The sequence below is a fragment of the Bos indicus genome, chromosome 23 (assembly GCF_029378745.1).
Source record: "Bos indicus isolate NIAB-ARS_2022 breed Sahiwal x Tharparkar chromosome 23, NIAB-ARS_B.indTharparkar_mat_pri_1.0, whole genome shotgun sequence".
NCBI classification, from domain to species: domain Eukaryota; kingdom Metazoa; phylum Chordata; class Mammalia; order Artiodactyla; family Bovidae; genus Bos; species Bos indicus.
This window is the reverse complement of record NC_091782.1, coordinates 10,702,642-10,720,441: the sequence shown is the minus strand read 5'-3', so window position 1 is coordinate 10,720,441 and position 17,800 is coordinate 10,702,642. Positions and strand designations below refer to the sequence as shown.

Genomic DNA, 17,800 nt, shown 5'->3' with positions numbered 1-17,800 from the left:
GACAGTGATGGGGATGGGAGATAGAAATTTTGGAAACAGGATGCTGTTCCCTGATACCCCAGTGTCTCCACTGTCTTCACTTCTCCCATTTCCTCATGATGGATGTAGGCATGGCACATGCACCTGGGGACCGCCACAGACGCAAGCCACCTCGGGTGTGTTCAGCTGAAAGGCGAGGAGGTGAGGGGCTGAGGGTCAAAGGTGCCAGCTTACCCCCACAGTGGGTGACGCCATACAGGAGGTAGCCATGACGGCAGAGGCACTGGAAGCTCCCTGGCGTGTTCACACAGATGTGGTCACAGGTCCGATCAAAGGAACACTCATCTATATCTGGAAGAGCAAGGTTTCAAGCCACTGCATCTGTCTTGGGGCCACTTGACCCTGTGATTCCTACTCAGGTGAAGGGCCCCAGGGAGGGGCCTTGGCTCTGTTCCTCAAACTGAAGAGTTCCTACCTCTGGCCCAGCCCTAAGATCAGTGACTCAGCAATGCCTACCCACTCCCCTAGGCCCCTCCATTTGGAGCCTTTGAAGTCAGGAACTTTGAGATCTGTGCCTGTGGATTAGGGCCACCATGTGTGGTTAGGCTGGTCGGATCCTGCCAAGGATGTGAACTGGGGTGAAATCCACTCTCCCTCCTTGTTGAGCCATGTGCCCCAGAAGGGCTGGTTTGCCAAGAGGAAGGAGCATGTTTGCTAGGTCACAGCATGACACTGCCTGTGGAGTCTCCCCTCTCAGACTCTGGCCCTCTGGCCTCTTTGAAGCTCTCCTACTCTAGAAACTCTCCTTGGCCCAGGTCTGCTCACCCTGGCAGTTCCTCTCGTTGATGAGAAGCTTATAGCCCTTCTTGCAGCTGCATTCGAAGCTGCCCACTGTGTTGCGGCAAATGTGGTCACAGCCCCCGTTGTTCAAGCGGCACTCATCTATGTCTGGGGAAGCAGGACAAAACAGAACCAAAGGTAATACTGAAGACTAGGGACAAATGAGGAGACAAGACCCTCCCTCCCTCACAGAGATGGGAACATCAAGGAGAGCCCTGGGTCTGCCTCTGCTGACTCTTTTTTTTCTCTCCCATCTCTGTTTCTTCCCTCTTCAGGATATCTGTGGCCATTAGTTAACACCTTGTTTCTTGGGTCTGAGTCCTCTTAGAACAGGAGAGATGGGAACCAGTGTCAGACCCTCAGGGAGTGGCCTAGAAGTAGGTGGGCATCTGACCTACAGGGCTAGTCTCTGCCCCTCATTCTGCCACTGATGGCCCCTCTCCAAAAACGCTGGTAGACAGGATTTATCCCTTTCCTGTCTGTCGTAAGAGCCTTCGGGGGTGGGGGCGGCAAAGAAGTGGAGACCCAAAGGGGTAGCGCATCAGAGAGGAGGAGCTGGAAGAGAGGCCAGGCGGGAGGACCTCCAGGAAAGCCAGTGAGGCAGGGGAGCTGCTGGGGGAGGGTGGGGGCCAGGCAGGGGGCTGGACTGGGGAGGTCTGGAGAGACTCAGGCCCAAGGCAGCTTTCAGCACTGGGAAGGGAAAGGAAGGAGGGGGCGCGTGAGTGGCTTCCTTCCTGAGGTCAAGTTCCCCAAGCTGGTGGCAGACAGGACCCAGGCTACTCACCCTGACTTGGGGGAAGGGGCAGAGAGGGCAGTCTTGCACTTTACTCTCAGCATACCTGTCAGCAGTCCTTCCTAGCAGCAAACTTCTCAACTCTGGCTGTCTGACCTGCTGCCCCAGCCACAAACACCCCCGCCCCAGCCCGGCCCCAGCCTCCTCCCTGGTCTGTTTGCCAGCTGCTGGGCCGAGAGGCACAAAGAGCACACCCGGCCTTGCTCCAGTCCCTCCACCTTGTGACGAGGGACACAGACCTGATGAATCGTATTTTCAGTAGGGCCACCCTCCCGTTTTCCTCCCCTGTTGTGCCTTTCCCCTAAAGCGGGCTCATCAAAAGGAAAGGGAAACAGAATGGACAGTGTGGGAAATTCTATCATAATAGTAGCTAACACATTGTTACCGTTTGCCAGGCACTGTCCTAAGACTTTACATATAGTTGATGGTTGAAATGTAACTCGTTTAATCCTTGTAGCATTTCTGTGAGGCACTGAACCTTTACTGTGGTGAAACTGAGGCACAGAGATACTAAAGAGCTAGCCCAGGATCACAGAGCTAATAAGAGGCCGAGCTGGAATCTGGAGCCAGGGAGCCAGGCTCTAGTGTCAGTGCTCCTACCTGCTCCCCTAATCTCCCTCTGATCAGGAGAGCCTTTCCACGGGGAAGGTCTGGGGACTGTGGGCTAAGAAGGAACACACTTGTCACCTTGTGCATACATAATCAGGGCGCAAACACCCTTCTAGACTCAGGAACAAACGTGAACAGCATGTTCATTAACCAAGAGGGTTAGGGACCTGCAGGGAGAAGAGGAACAAGAGGAAGGAAAACAAAGCGGGGCAGGGGCGCTAAGGAACTGGCTGGACTTTGGTGCCTCTTGGACTGAGATGGGGAAGGCGGACAGGAGACAAGCCTTCGTCACAGCCTCAGTTCTTTAGAGTCAGGATAACTTGCGGGGGTTGAGGAGGTCCCACAATGAGGTACCCTGTCTCTGGTCGCAGTCTTAGCTCCTTATCTTTACACTCCTGTCCTCTGAAAACCCTTACCTTTGCAGGTCTTCCTGTCTGGCTGCAGCATGAAGCCCACAGGGCAGCTGCAGTGGACGCCCGTCGCTGCATCGTGGCACTTGCTGTCGCAGCCCCCGTTGTTGACAGCACAGGTCTCTGTTTAGGAGGGAGGTGGGGGATGGTCACCTGGCTATCGGCATGGAGGAGTCCCAGAGCAGAGGGCAGAGGAGGGGCGCAGAGGCCCAAGAGGAGGCCCCGGCTGCCTCCCTGTGCTGCGGAAGGAGCATCAAGTGGAGGCTCCCAGCCCCCTTCCTCCCTTCGCTCCCAGCCCCCAGCCCCTCACAAGTGCAGCCAAGCAGTCCACTTCCCTGCCCCCTACTTGATTGAAACAAGGTGGACAGCGGTGAGGCAGGTACAAGCCAGAGCTGTCAGGCAGGAATGTGCTGAGGGCGGAGGAGGCGGAGAGGGGAGGGTGCAGGGAGGGAAAGCTACGTAAGGGTGGTGCTCACTCCCAGGGAACAGGAAGGGGCTACAGGAGTTTCCTCCTCTTTCCCCCCACTGTCTCGTTGGCGGGTGGGGTCACGGTGGGACAGTCTTGAGGAGAGTGAGCCTGGTGATTCCTGAGACAGCTGAGAGATGACCATCAATTCATCTTCCCCTTCCTCTCTGCTCAGCTAGCTTAAGAAAGATCCCAGAGGAGACAGCTCCTACTCCATCATTCCCCAGCCCCTTCCTGGCTACCTCCAACTCCTCCTGAGTCCTCTTAGTTCCAGATAGAGATAAGCTGGCTGTTGTTATTTTACTTTCCTAATGGGGAGATACTGTCTAGGCAAGGGGAAGGGGCAAAAGGAGAAGAAGCCAGAGGGGAAGGAAGGACATAAGAAAGTAAGTGAGAGAGTTAGAGAACCTCAGAGCCTCTCTTCTGTTGCTCCCCTCTTGACTGAAGCTTTCCCTTTGCTGAGAGGTTAGAGTTGGGGGGAATATAGATGGGCCACACTTCCTATTTTCTGAATTCAGAGCAGGAGAAAAATAGGTTTAAACTACAGCTCAGGAGAGTGAGATGAGCCCAGGAAAAAAAAAAAACAAAACATCAGCTCAAAAAGTGCAAGGCCCTGACACAGGGGCTGTGAGGGAGGTGTGGGCCATCCTCGGGGGTGGGGGGTGGCGCGGGCTTAGAATTCTCCCATTAGAGAGATAAGAGGCTTCTGCTGTGGAAGAGAGAAGAGAGGATCTCAGAATCAAGAGAACTGAGTGAGAAAAGCACTGGAGAGCGTTGTCATTTCGAATCTCTGACTCCTGAAACTCAGGCCCAACCCACGTCACTGAGAAGAGCAAAGCAAGGGCTCAGAAAAAGCCCACCTCTATCCCCGGTGGTAGATGCCCTGGTCCCAGTGGGATCTCCTGTGTGCCACTCCCACCTCAGTCTCCTTAGGTTTCCAAGACCATGGGAGGAACCTGGGAGGGAACCCTGACTTCAGGTTCCAAGCCCAGCCACCCCTACAAGAGTGTTCTTAGCATTAAAGCCCTCTAAGTCCTGGAGCAGGGAGAGGGGAACAGAGATCCTGTACCAAGTCTAGTCAATTCTGGGGGGTCCCCGGTGGGGAGCAGATCATCCCAGGCTGGACAGGAAGCTGGGCAAACCTGCCCGCCACCCCAGGGTAAAGCTCTCCAGAGTGGCCTCTCTGGCTGCCTCAAACCTTTGTTCCTCAGGTTGTGCATTAAAATCATGGTTTAATCTGTGCTTGTTTTGTGTCAGGCACTTAGCAGACGCTCCAGTGCGCTATCTCCATCATCGCAGGAACACTAAGAGAGGACTCTCATTCTCCCTCTTTTATAGACGAGTAAGCTGAGGACCAGAGAGGAAAGGAGCTTGCTTAAGGAGGCACACTTAGAAGGTGGCAGAGCCAGGACTCAAGCTCTGTCTGAACTCAAATGTCGTGCACTGAACCGTTATGGTGGGAGAGAAGGACGAGAGGTGCTGGGCCTGTGAGCTAACACGAGTAAGAACCCAAGAAAGAGATCCTAAGGAGGGGATGGCGCCTAACGCTACCCCACCCTGATCTCGGGTGGCACTGTGGGCATGCTGGCTACGTGGAGCTGGCGCAGTCTTCTTGTGTAGAAGGAGGGTGGGGGCAGAGAGTTGGGAAGTGGGGAGGTGTTAGAAGCTGGGTGAGGAAGAAGGTGGGACAAAGGAACGTGAGAGGAAGGAGAGGAGAATGGCCGTATCACAGAAAGGAAACCAACACGAAGGCTTCTGGGCCAGCTCTTGGGGACCCAGGTTGCTGTCACTCGATGGGCCCAGCGCTCAGGCTGCCGGGGAGCCCAGTCAGGCTGGGCCCAATGGGCATGCGGTTAGTGGGAGCCCCAGCGGGTTAGCCCTTCCCCTAGCAAGCCAGTGAGAGCAAGCGGAGAGAGCAGACATATTTACCATTAGAAACGGCCTGAGGGGGGACGTGCTGCTCTAGCCGCCTTTCCCCTGTTTGACATTGTAAAAAAGCTGTTTAGATGCTGGGCAGAGCTACTGTGGCCCTCTGCGCCCCAACCCCCTCCCACCCTCCTCCTCCGCCCTGCAGGCCCAAACCACTGGCCCCGAATGATGAGCTCTGAGACTCCTACACTTCATTCCCCAGCCTCGCCCTGCCTGGTACCCTCAAAGAAGCCAGGCTCCCACCAAGCAACTGGTGGGAAACGGAGTCTCAGGGAGGGGCAGTCATGGTCCCAGTACTACACAGCATGCCAGAAGCAGAGCTGGGATGCAACCTCAAGTCTTACAAGCTGCCGAATCCCAAATCCCAGAGGGCGCCCACCCTTACTGCTAAACTACTGCCCTCTCAGTCTCCCCACTAAATCTGAACGTCCTGATGGCCTCAAATGATGGCATTTCCTCCTACCAGGGCTGGGGAGAAAAATAAGATACAGGTCAAGGTAAAATAAGTTCTTCTGGAGAAGAGGGAGAGGAACTTGAAAAAGACATAGAACCTTAGAACAGCCTTATTTGCTCTCTTCTGCCTCACTTGGCCATGGCCCAGAGGGTGGATGGGTCTTGCATTATAGCAGAGCTCAAGCTTAATGGGAGTATGTTCAAAGCAGCCATGCCCGGGACTATCTAAACAGAGAGAACATCAGAGAGGGACCGGCCTCCCATCCACGGCCCCGTCGTGACACATGCAGCTTTTTTGGGGGGCTGCATGCAGTTTCTTCTGGGAGTCTCTAAGGGTGTGTAAGCGCGTCCAGAGCATCGCAGGAGGTTTGAAAGCAGAAGAATTAGACTTAGGAGGGAAAAAATGAATGGAGCTGGAACAAACCAGCCTCAAGAAGGCAACATGAGGACCCGAAAATGTTCCAAGATTTAAGAGAGTTAGTTTAGAGGGAAACATGTAGCAAGAAAGAGTTTAAGGAACTTTGGAACTGTGTGTGCAAGTCTCTGGAGCAGGTACCTGAGGGAGGCCTTGAAGAGCCCCACCTGCTCAGTCCTTGTGTCTGGGGGAAAGGAGTGCTCTCTGCAGAGACAGAGGGGTTTCTAGAGTGAGTTGGAAGACAGTCTGGTTCTGAAACAGAATGTCTTGTCTCTGATAAACACCAAATGACTGTGTTCACACCTTCCCATCCCTAGCATGTTGCAGCCCATGAGATGAATGGCCATTCATAAACACCCATGCCCACAGGACAAGCTTGCCTCTGCCCGGCCCAAGACACAGCCTTTCCCCTGCCCAGACTCTCTACTTTAATTTCCACTTTGCCAAGGGGACACCTTGTCCCATCATCTTTCTCAGCATTCTGTAAGCACATAGTAATTGGCCTTCACACACACACACACACACAAACCCCTGAAGATTTAGGGAATTAGGAATCAAAGAACTGAACTCATCTGTGGACCTAAAGATATGTGAGGTAAGGCCTAGGAATTCAGGAAAAGGGGTCCAGGTATTAAGAAGACCAAGTCAGGGTGAGAGGGTGGGATTCTAGAGTTGGGGAAGAAATGGGAGGACCCCAGGCCGAGCTCCACTGGAATATGGAAGAGAGAGGAGAACATGGGGGCCTAGCTGGGAGGACTGGAAAGGAGATTTGTAGGAGGAGAGCAAGGAGAGACAGAAGAAAGAGGAAGATACTGGAGCCAGGCAACCCCACTCATCTTGTCCCAGGAAAGGGCACTCTGTCCCACCCTTGAGTGTGGATGGTGGGCTGTGACAGCTCGCATCTCACCACACTACGCAACTAGGGCCTCTGGTCAGGCTTAATTCACCGACTGCCCCACCTTTTCTCCCCCTTCTCAAGCACAGCCTGGGGTCAGCAAGCACCTCAGCTGATAGTTCCCAACCTGTCAACACTTCATCCTGCATTAAGAGGACGGCGAGGCTCCCCGGGGGTGGGGGTGGGGGGGCAGTGCAGAACCAAGGGGTGGGGAGAGGAGGAAGGTTGGGTGAGCCCTTCACTCTCACTAGACCTGCCACTGTCTGGGGGCTTCAGCCCACTCCCCAGTGCGCCTGTGCTCAGCAGCTGAGCCCCACCTCGGTGCTCCCCCCTCCCCTGGTTCCCCAGGGCCCTCACCCCTACCCCCATTGCAAGTGGACTGAGTTCTCCACTGGCCTCACCCACCGATGCACGTCTTCCCGTCGGTGTGGAGCACAAACTTGACGTGGCAGCCGCACCGGGGCCCCTGCTCCGTGTCGTCGCACGTGTGCTGGCAGCCACCGTTGCCATAGTTGCAGGTCACTGTGCAGAGAGGGCATGCCTGTCAGCTCGCCTCCCCCGGGCACTCCGGCTCTCCGTAACGCAGAAACTGGCCTTCGAAGCTAGCTGCCTCTCCCGCACGCCAGTCTCTTCCTACTGCTGCTGCCGAGGCCCCATGCCCCTCCTCCCCCACGGCCATCCCAGTCATCTCACATTTACAGTCCCGTTGGTTCTTGGTGAGCTCGAAGCCAGGGCGGCATTCACAGGCAATACCCCCTTTGGGTGTCTCCCGGCAGATGTGAGCACAGCCATGGTTCTTGTTCATGCAGTTCATTCCTTCTAAAAGGGAAGAGGAGGGCGGGGTGAATGTGCTGTGCTCTTGGGCACCTAGAGGAGGAGAGACTAGAAGGGAAGCCTTGAGCCCCAGGAACTGGAACAGTTTCTTGGAGGCTGCAGCACAGAGACTGACTCTCCCCCTCACAGGTCCCCTGTCCTGGCCACAGAGCCGGTGCTAATGAGCAGAGCTCATAGCTATTCTGAATGATACATCCAGGCCCCCTAAACTCTACATGATCACCCTCTCCTTCAAGCAACTAAAAAACAGTGCCTAATAGTTGCCCAGCACTGTGCTTATACTGGGTAGATATAGGAGGGACCCAGAAATATATAAGACATGATCTCTTTTCTCAAAGAGTTTACAGTCAAACTGGGAAGAAGATAAATAACATTTATCATGTGAGTGAGGAGTAATTGGCAAGGGTCATTATTATACATTTTATTCAACAAATATTTATTAAGCTCCTACTACAAGCAGGGCAGTATATTAGGTTTTGGGGATACAAAGATGAATTAGGCTTAGTCTTTGCCCTTGGGGGTGGGCAGGGGTGTGAGGGTGAGGGTGGAGTCACAGAAACAGACAACATGTGCCCCCATATTCCCACCTGACGCTCCAGTCCAGCCCAAGACTTGAGGCACGGGCAAGGACAGGTGACCTTGGTTTAGGGTTTGGCCATCTTTCGGGCTTGGCAAAAAAGTTCATTTGGGTCTTTCTGTACCATCTTATGGAAAAGCCCAAGTGAACTTTCTAGTCAGTGCTCTACAGTGAGGCACAAACCCACCTTAGATCTGGACACAGAGGATGTCCCAGGGTAGCCTCTATCCCACCATGACCCCCAGCCCCGGATGAATTCTCCCAGACTTCACTCTAACCCAGAGTATCTGTTCACGGAACCCTCAGGATATGACTGGGTTCAGGGACAAAAGGAGCAGTGGAGGGTAGACCTGGGGGGACTGAGGGAGGGCTCCTGAGCAGACAGAGAGAAGCACGGGCATTCGGGGCCGGGCCCCCCCCCGGCCAGAGGCTGACCTTCCGGCCGCTGGATGCAGGTGTGCTGGTTGTCGCTGAGGAAGAAGCCCTCCCGGCAGTGGCACTCGTAGCTGCCCATCATGTTGACACAGCTTTGCTGACAGCCGCCGTTGCCCTCGGCACACTCGTCCACATCTGCGCAGGACAGGCGGGTGGTGAGGCGGGCGCAGCCAGGCCTTCCATGAAACCCAGCACCCAGCTGGAAGCCAGGCGGTTCTCACATCCCACTGCCACCCTCAGGGGGCGGCAAGTGAGGAGGGGACATGCGAGAATGGCTCACTCAGGGGAAGACGTGCCTCTCTTTCCCTCACCTGTTGAAACTGGGTCTGAAGGCAGAGGAGATCAGGAAAGGAGGCAGAGCGAGAGGAGCAGAGATGAAGACAAGGATGGAGGTTGGTCAGGGGCAAGACCTGTGAGCAGCGGTTGTGACGAGCAGCCAGGGACTCAGGGCTCTGTGTGCGGGGAGAGCTCTGGCAATGGTGCTGAGGTTGGAGGGGGCGGGTGGGGAAAGGTAGTGAGCTTCAACTCACTGTGGGGCAGGGGCCATTTCTGTGGAGGGACCATGGCCCTGTCCTTCCTCCCCTTCTCCCATGCCTGGGCTTGCTGCCACATTCCCTAGCCTTTCTCCTATTTTGGTTTAACAAAACAAAGTCTGGTAGCTTGGCGGAGAGGGATGGGGAAAGAGCTGCCAGGCCACACCCTAATTACCAACCCCAAATCACCATCCCCAGGCTCATCCCGGGGCTCCCACTTCAGTGCCCTGACTCCATCTCATGCGCCTTACTACCCTCCCAAGTTCACAGTCCTTCTCTGTTTTCCTTGGTGCAGGAGGCATCGGAGAGGGACCCAAATGGGCCATTCTAGCTCCAAAGGCATCCGACTCCTTAGGGCCTTCTCTTCCCCTCCTCTCTGCTGAGCCCTGAGACCCCGTCCTTCACTCTTTGGCCAAGGGCAGAGGGGCCCAGGCCTAGCAGGCTCCTGGCTGAGGAGTGCACCTGGAGGAAAAGCCAGGGAGGTGTCCTCGGTTTTGCCTTGTTCCCGTCCCATCTCCTATGCCCCTGACTTCTCCCTATCCCTGTCCTCCTACTCTTACCCTGTCCTACATTCCATCCTTCTGTTTGCTCCCTTCTAGTCCAACCTGGTCATTTTGTGACTCTAGCCAAGTTCTTTCCTACAATTTGTGGTGGAGAAACTGAGGCCCAGGGGATGGATGACTTATACAGGGTTCCCCTAAAAGCTAAAGGCTAATAAGACTCGGAACCCTAACCCTAAGGTAGGGAAGCATCATCATGGATGACATTCCTCCTGTTTTCTGAGCACTTCCCAATGTCCTAAGGATGGTACAGGGCTCTTTACGCACATTGTGTCATCACACTGCAGCCCTTTGGGTGGTTATTACCTTCCCTGTTGCCCAAGTCTGCACGGCCAGTAAGCAGCAGAGCCAGGATCTGCTTGGAGCCAAACCACCTTCCCACCATGCTCCACCTGCTGTGACTCAGCCACTATTGTCATCTGCTGGCCCTTCCCCTGAGAACACTTTCTAGCAGCATCTCTTTAATGTTTTTCATTCAGAAGGATTTTTTCATCCTCAGCATCTTGTCTCAAAGGGGAGGCTGACCTTGTTTTCTGTTTTGTGGGAATGCAGCTTTTTGTTTACTTTTCCTCTCCGTGCCTGAGAATGGGAAATGCTGAAAACATCTCCTTCTCCACAAGACATCCCCTGCCCCCATACCTTCACCCCTCGCTCACCCAGACAGTTGTGTCCATCATGTGCCAGGTGGAATCCATCATAGCAGGTGCATCGGTAATTGCCAGGGATGTTGACACAGTCGTGCACACAACCTGCATTATCCTCCCGTTCGCACTCATCCACATCTGTGGGCAAATAGTTGAGGCAGCTGGACCCACCTGCATCCCCCTGACCGTCCATCCCTGGGCTCAGCTTTATGGTGGTTTTTTAAAAAATACAAAACCTCTGTGTATGTGTGTGTGCTTGTGTGTATTTCTGTTTCCATAGTTACTCTCATTGCCTACAAACCATTTTGCATTTAGCTATTTTCATCTAAACTTCAGTCATAAACATTTTTATACTTCATCAGATCTTTCCAATTATCACTGTACATGGTTGCAAAATATTCCATTATGTTGCTACATCATAATTTATTAATCCCTTTTTTCTATTGTTAGATTCCTTCCATTTATTTTTCTCTCATAATGCATCAAAAACATCTTCTCTCATATATTGTTTCTTTGAATTTCCTTTAAATAAGTTCCTAAATGTGAAATTCCTGAGTTGGAGGGTATAAATGACTTCAAGATTCCTTCTAGGTATGACAAAATCACTTTTCAATTTATAATGTCACCGGGAATTAATGAGTATACCTTGTCTATTGAAGTCTTAACCAACACAGAAGGTCATAAATTTAAAATAACATCTCAAGACTGCTTTAATTTGCATTGCTTTAATTATGAGGAGATGTGTTTGTTTATAGTATGAATTTGCCCTAGGGTAAATTGTCTGTTCTCATTCTTTTTGGGCATGGTGTAAGGGTCTAAAGACAGAAGTTCCAATAGCAGGGAACCTGAGGCCTTAGTCCCGTGATCCTGATCCCCTCACCCAGTCAGGTTGTATGGCTGTGAACTGTTCCCACCCGGGCCTGAGCATGTATATATGGTGTCTTTGTGCAAATTAGAAAACGATACCCTCTCTGGGAAGGAGCTGCTTTCCTCTAGCCCCGTCCCACGCCAGCAGGGAGTGCAGGGCTTCTTGCACAGCATGGCCAGCTGAGAGCGGGGGCACGGTCTCCCCCTCTGGCAGCTCTCCCTTCTCCAGGTGCCCTCCCAGCCTCACCTTTGCAGTGTTTACCGTCCCCCGTGTAGCCAGACTTGCAGATGCACTTGTACGACCGTGGGGTGTTCTGGCAGATGGCGTCGATGTGGCAGTTGTCGGTCCCTTCCACACACTCGTCCACATCTGGCAGGGGCAGAAGGGACGTGTGAGACCCTCTCTTGGTGCCTCCCAAGGGGTGTCTTGAAGGTGGTTCCTCGGGGCAAAATCCCCTCTCCTCTACAACAGACAGCAATCCCTCCAGAAGCAGGTGGCCTCCCACACCTCTCTGATTTCAGAGTGGGCTGACCCTGTAATTTCAGGAATTCAGAAAGCACCCCCACTCCCCTCAAAAATACTTAATCCACAATGACAGCTGAAATTCCATCATTTGAAACACTCCTCTTTGATTTAAAAACAAACAAAAAACCCTTGGACTGGGTAGGTAGCACACTTAACTTGATTAGAAACTTTCAACCTAGGGTGAATTAGTTTACCTTTCTGAGGAGCAGGCTTAGAGGGAGGGGAAGAGAACGGCATGAGGACAGTGGCCTCTGGGCAAGTGGCAGTGTCCAGTGACTGCTGGTAATTAAAGGAGGAAGAAAGGGAGACAGGGCATCTGAGGAATCTTCCTCTGCCTCACAGTTCTGTTTGAGACCAGGCCTGCTCCCACTTGCCCACCATGGCGCCAAGAATCTTTAAAGGAAAGAAGCTCCATCCCGGAAGATTTGCCGAGGCCCCTGTGCTGTCAACAGCGGAGGGACTAGGAGCTGGCAGGGGCTGGCACCAGCAACCCAAAGCCTGATAAGTGCAGTCTTTGCAGCTCTCCAGCTGACTCATCCAAGCCCCTCCATCCCACCACCCTGAGTGCTGTCATCCAATCCCAGGTGCACCTCGCTCTGACACAAGCTGCCACTCACAGAGCTGCGCTGAAGAAGGGCCACCCAAGACCTGGCAGAAAAAGACGACGTTCAGAAAGGACACAGGAAAGAGAATAATTTGTCACCTTTGGGCAAAAGACTGCAGCTTCTGGGGCAATGTTATGATGCCCATAAAGCTGAACTGAAATAGGGGGAAATGTTTGTTTCAGCTGAAATGCTTTATAACTAAAGGCTGTGGCAGTTCAGATATGACTCAGCCCAGCCAAGAGGAGAAACACACGAGTAACATGAAGCAGGATATGTTTGAGTGCCGTGAGGGTGTTAGAATAAGGAAAGGGGGTCCTCAGCCGTGGCTCATGTCAGAGTCAACCACCTAGGAGATGCCCAAGTGCCACCCCCAGAAATGCCGGTCAGCTGGTCTGGGCTGAAACGTGGTCATCAGTAGGCTTCTAAAGCTACCCAGGTGAGTCTAATATGCAGCCAGGCTTGAGAATCTCCACTACAGAGAAGATCAGAAGAGGAAGAGACCACTTCCAGCTGTGAACTGGGAAAACCCAGGAAAGTGTAGCAACCTGCAAGAAAAAGAAATTGTTTTTTCTTTTACTTTCAGAAAATGATCATAACTTCCGAGTGTGATCTGTGGGCCACAGAATTGCTTAGCTTTTGTTAAAATGCAGATTCTCAGGCTCGATTGCTGACCTACTGAATCTAAATCCTTAAGGTACTTGATATATTTTTTACTGAATGAATGAATGGACCAGTAATTGCTCCAATGTATAGACACCCATGAGTCCTAGCTTGAAACAGTTATCTGTTCTTTTATTTCAAGTACTTCAGGGGCAAGACTGAGGCTTCCTAGGGCTAAGAAGAGAAGTGAAATTTTGAAGAGTGCTCTCAAACACCTGCCTCAAGTCTTCTGGGCTTCTGTTCAGCTCTGCACTCTATCCTCCAACTCTCTTTGACCCCTCTGTACAGCCCACCATGCCCAGTGATTTAATTGTTGTAATTCACATTTATTTATTCTTCACCTCCCTCAGGCTGTGCAGTGATGGTGTCTGCCTGCTGGTCCACCCTAGGAAGTTACCCCAAAGTGAATGGATAGAGAGGAGGGCAGCACAGGATTCTAGTTCATGGGAGAGGGCAAGAGGGACCTCTGTAGACAGTAAGAGGCTACATGGAGAATCAGTCTGTCCAACTGATGAAGACAAAGTGGTACTAAGAAACACCCTATCATAGAGCCTAACCTCCCGAATTAGTTCAGTCTAAAATACAAATTCAGCTCTGCCACTTAATAGGGTTTTCCAATTCTCTTTATTTCTTCATCTTTAATGTAGCCTTCTCATAATCTTTAACGTAGCCTTCTCATGAGAGGCTGTGAACAGTTGATGAGATAATTTGTGTAAAGGTAATTTGTATAAAGTACCTAATAAAGTATTTAGTAAATATTATGTTCCTAATGCATGGAAGCTTGAGATGATAAGTATAAAATCATTGGTTCAGACAATAGGTGCTCTAAGACTATGCTGTCTTAGATAGTAGTCACTAGGTACATGGGGATATTTTAAATTTAAATTAATGTAAAGTTTGGCCCCAGGCCAAATGTTCAATAGCTATATGTGGCTAAAGGCTACCCTAGTGGACGACAGCACAGGTATGGAACGTTTCCAGCAGCACAGGAGGTTCTATTGGAACCTTATTCAGCTCTAGGAGTTCTGAATGAGAAATACCCTGGGCCTAGTGAGTTTGAGTGAACTCCGGGAGTTGCTGATGGACAGGGAGGCCTGGTGTGCTGCAATTCATGGAGTCTCAAAGAGTCGGACACGACTGAGCGACTGAACTGAACTGAACTGAAGTAGGCTACAAAAACTCTTTGGAGTGGGACTCAAGTTTGAGTTTTGGAAGCTGGGTATGTGTTAGAAGGGGAAAGGAAATTTCAAGTGTAGTTAGATGCATGAAGAAAGACAAGGCACTCTGAGATCCAAGTCCTTATTCTCTTTCCCCACATTTATTTGCACGCGCCCCCATGGTGGGGAAAATATCTTTTAACAACTAATTCCAGTCTTGAAATGGAATCCAAAGTTTGAGATGTTCTCGTCAGGTCCTGTCTCTACTGTGGTAACTTGTGAGTCTCAGAGGCAGGTGCAGAGCACAGGGCAATCCCAGTGACTAATAACCATCCTGTTATCCTGCTTTGAGCCCTCTTCCCCTCGTGTGCTTCTTCACCACTTCCCCAGCAGCCAGCAGGGCACCTTGGAAACTCATTGGGAAGCTCCTCCTCTGGGGCCATCTTAGAGGTACCCACCTGTCTCTGAATCATCTGGGGCTTTACAACAGGTCCGTATCAGCTCCTTGTTCTCTCCTTGGCTGCTGATCCAGTGCTCGCAAGTACTAGAGTGGCTCCCGATGCTGACTGCAGCAAACCTGGGCCTCCTGGAAGAGCCTTTAGACCCTTTGGGCAGTTGGGCTTTTCCTGCCGTCTCGACTACCCCCACCCATTCTCGGCCCACGATACTTGCCCTCTCCAACACCAAACCCTTCAATTCCTTTCCACACATTTGCACTTCTCATTTTTTTGCATTTGAGATGCAGTCCTTTCTTTTTTCTTGTAGACGCACTGTTCCCAACTTTCCAAACCTAGCTCAAAAATTGTCTTCCCAAAAGCTCTTCCTAGTAAGCCCTATTCCCAGTGAGTCCCATTGGGACTGGTTTGCCTGGTTTGCCTCAGCTCACTCATCTTGTGTGGCATGTTCAGCTCTCCTCACTTGACTGGTTACTGACTGAGGAAGGGACCCTTCAACTGTTTGGATGGAATCTTTTGCAGCAGAACAATCCTAAAACAGACTTCTGAAGTAGGGCCCCAAATCATATCCAGTGTCTTCCATTTGCCAGCCCATTCTTTCAAGGCTCCCTCCCCCGACATCTTGCCCACTCACAACCTGTCCTGCAGGGATCCCTTCAGCACCTGTGGGCACAGTCTCATCTTAGTTCATTCTCTCAGGGTGCAGGTGTTTATGAGCTGGCCTGACAAACCAGGGGATGCTGTCGGGTGGGGATTGGTTTAGACCAGTGGCTGCACCCTGGGGTTCCCCTTTTAAAAGTGTGGTCGCTCTCTTGGACCAGCTGCATCGGGATCTCCAGAATGAGGCTGGACCGCTGTCTGTCTTCCTTTCCCATCTCAGATAATGTGATAGACTATTTGCCCAAGCCAGCAAGAGACCAGGGGCAACAGCATGACAGAGTATTTGAGAAAAGGGGTTCTGGAGTGAGGCTGTGTCTGTTCAGATGCCAGCTGCATGCATGTCTGTGTGGTCCTTGGCCAGCCTCTGAACTTAGCTGCTCCTTCCTCTGTAGATGGGAATAATGATATAGCATCTGGTTATGGGGCCACCAGGAACATCAAATGAGTTAATACCTGGCAAGTACTTAGTACTGCAGTGCAGGCATACAGTAAGTGCTCAGTAAAGGCTTGTTATTTTTATTCCTTCTCTCCAACCTTCCCCACAGTATCCTTTCTGAACCCCTGTCCTCTCCCCCAGTCCCCTTATTAAAGCCCCATTGGAGGCCTGGTGTGGGGAGATGCAGCCCCAGGAGAACATGTGATGCAACAGGGAATCTGGAGAGACATATCCTCGGGGGCATCTGCGTCACTGCCTGCTCTGCCTGTGCTGGTTCGGGAGCAGGGCAAAGCGGGTGAGAGGCCAGTTGGGAAGCACAAAGCTGCCCTCCACAGTCCTTTGTGAAGGCAATTATTTTGTGTCCTTACCCCAACTTCAGGCACCGGGCTGGCTCATAAGCTGAATTAGGGGAGAGTGGTGGCTGCAGAGACACCATAGACGAGCCAAGACCTCCCTGTCTCACTCTTCCTGGCATGAATGCACAGGTCTGTAATGGCAGCAGCTTTTCCTAGCACCATCTGATGTCTCTTCTGGATTTGCTTCAGCACCTAGCAGAGCAGTCCATGTTGCTGCTGCTGCTAAGTCGCTTCAGTCGTGTCCAACTCTGTGCGACCCCATAGACGGCAGCCCACCAGGCTCCCCCATCCCCAGGATTCTCCAGGCAAGAACACTGGAGTGGGCTGCCATTCCCTTCTCCAATGCATGAAAGTGAAAAGTGAAAGTGAAGTTGCTCAGTCATGTCAGACTCTTCGAGACCCCATGGACTGCAGCCTCCCAGTCTCCTCCATCCATGGGACCCCATGGACTGCAGCCTCCCAGTCTCCTCCATCCATGGGATTTTCCAGGCAAGAGTACTAGAGCACTCCATAAATTCTGATAAATGTAGGAAAGAGGGATGGGATGAGGCAGAGAATACGAGGGTTAGAGCAGACTAGAAAAGGTGAAGTAATATGACACGGGGAGCCCTAAGATTCCCTTCTGAGGATGGAGAAGTGTACCCTAAAAGACAAGCAGGAGGACACCCAAGGAAACACTTTGTCTGCTTAAAAATTTTGCCCAGGTCCAGCTCTGGAATAACCACCACTGAAATGAGCAGGAATGCAGGCTGCAGGTAAGCAGATGCCTGTAGGAAGAGTCCACTCCACCTTTAGGTTACTACCATGGTCACCTTACTGAACTCAGAGGGGCTGGGGGTAGTTGTGGACAAATTTACTGGGCCCAGTGAGAAGGTCCAGAGCAGCTTGCTTGACGCCCTCACGTGCTCACATGGCTGTGGCATTCTTCCTGCCCAGCCAGGATAGCCCCAGATGTGTGTGGGGTCTGCCTCGTCCCTCTATTTTCCTCTCCGGAGATGCCTTCGAACCTCACCCATCACTTTGGACCCAATGCAGGTGCCCCTGCTGGGAAGCTGCCTTTGACTGTGGTAGCCTTCTCTAATTTATCCTTTCTCTTAACTCTGGAGATTTTACTGTCAGGTCCTTGCATCCTCTGACCAATTGCTGTCTTGTACAGATACGTCCTATATGCAGCTGCTGCTGCTGCTAAGTCACTTCAGTTGTGTCAGACTCTGTGCGACCCCATAGACGGCAGCCCACCAGGCTCCCCCATCCTTGGGATTCTCTAGGCAAGACAGAGTGGGTTGCCATTGCCTTCTCCGTCTTATATGCTACCACTGCAAGGAGATCCAACCAGTCCATTCTGAAGGAGATCAGCCCTGGGATTTCTTTGGAAGGAATGATGCTAAAGTTGAAACTCCAGTACTTTGGCCACCTCATGCGAAGAGTTGACTCATTGGAAAAGACTCTGATGCTGGGAGGGATTGGGGGCAGGAGGAGAAGGGGACGACAGAGGATGAGATGGCTGGATGGCATCACTGACTTGATGGATGTGAGTCTGGGTGAACTCCAGGAGTTGGTGATGGACAGGGAGGCCTGGTGTGCTGCGATTCATGGGGTCGCAAAGAGTCAGACATGACTAAGTGACTGAACTGAACTGATACCATTATTTAACTTTTGGTTTCTGTGTATTATCTTCCAAAGGAAGCTGTGAGCTCCCTGAGACC

The 17,800-nt window shown here is 52.0% G+C and overlaps 2 protein-coding genes across 10 annotated transcripts in view; one reads left to right on the top strand and one right to left on the bottom strand.

Moving 5' to 3' along the window:
* TCP11 (t-complex 11) overlaps positions 1–17,800 on the top strand; it is a 173,015-nt gene that overhangs the window by 22,006 nt on the left and 133,209 nt on the right. The gene's annotated exons all lie outside the window — the stretch shown is intronic.
* Positions 1–17,800, bottom strand: part of SCUBE3 (signal peptide, CUB domain and EGF like domain containing 3) — a 36,771-nt gene that overhangs the window by 11,102 nt on the left and 7,869 nt on the right. For 2 of the 5 annotated variants that reach the window (XM_019986255.2, XM_070777402.1), the window contains exons 2-10: positions 11,487–11,609; positions 10,385–10,510; positions 8,636–8,770; positions 7,483–7,608; positions 7,195–7,311; positions 5,027–5,074; positions 2,638–2,754; positions 805–927; positions 214–330 (exon numbers count right to left, since the gene is read on the bottom strand). In XM_019986255.2, coding sequence (XP_019841814.1) covers positions 214–330; positions 805–927; positions 2,638–2,754; positions 5,027–5,074; positions 7,195–7,311; positions 7,483–7,608; positions 8,636–8,770; positions 10,385–10,510; positions 11,487–11,609 — 1,032 coding nt within the window. The remainder of the gene's footprint in view (positions 1–213; positions 331–804; positions 928–2,637; positions 2,755–5,026; positions 5,075–7,194; positions 7,312–7,482; positions 7,609–8,635; positions 8,771–10,384; positions 10,511–11,486; positions 11,610–17,800) is intronic. The other 3 variants (XM_070777399.1, XM_019986256.2, XM_070777401.1) reach the window with 3 other exon arrangements.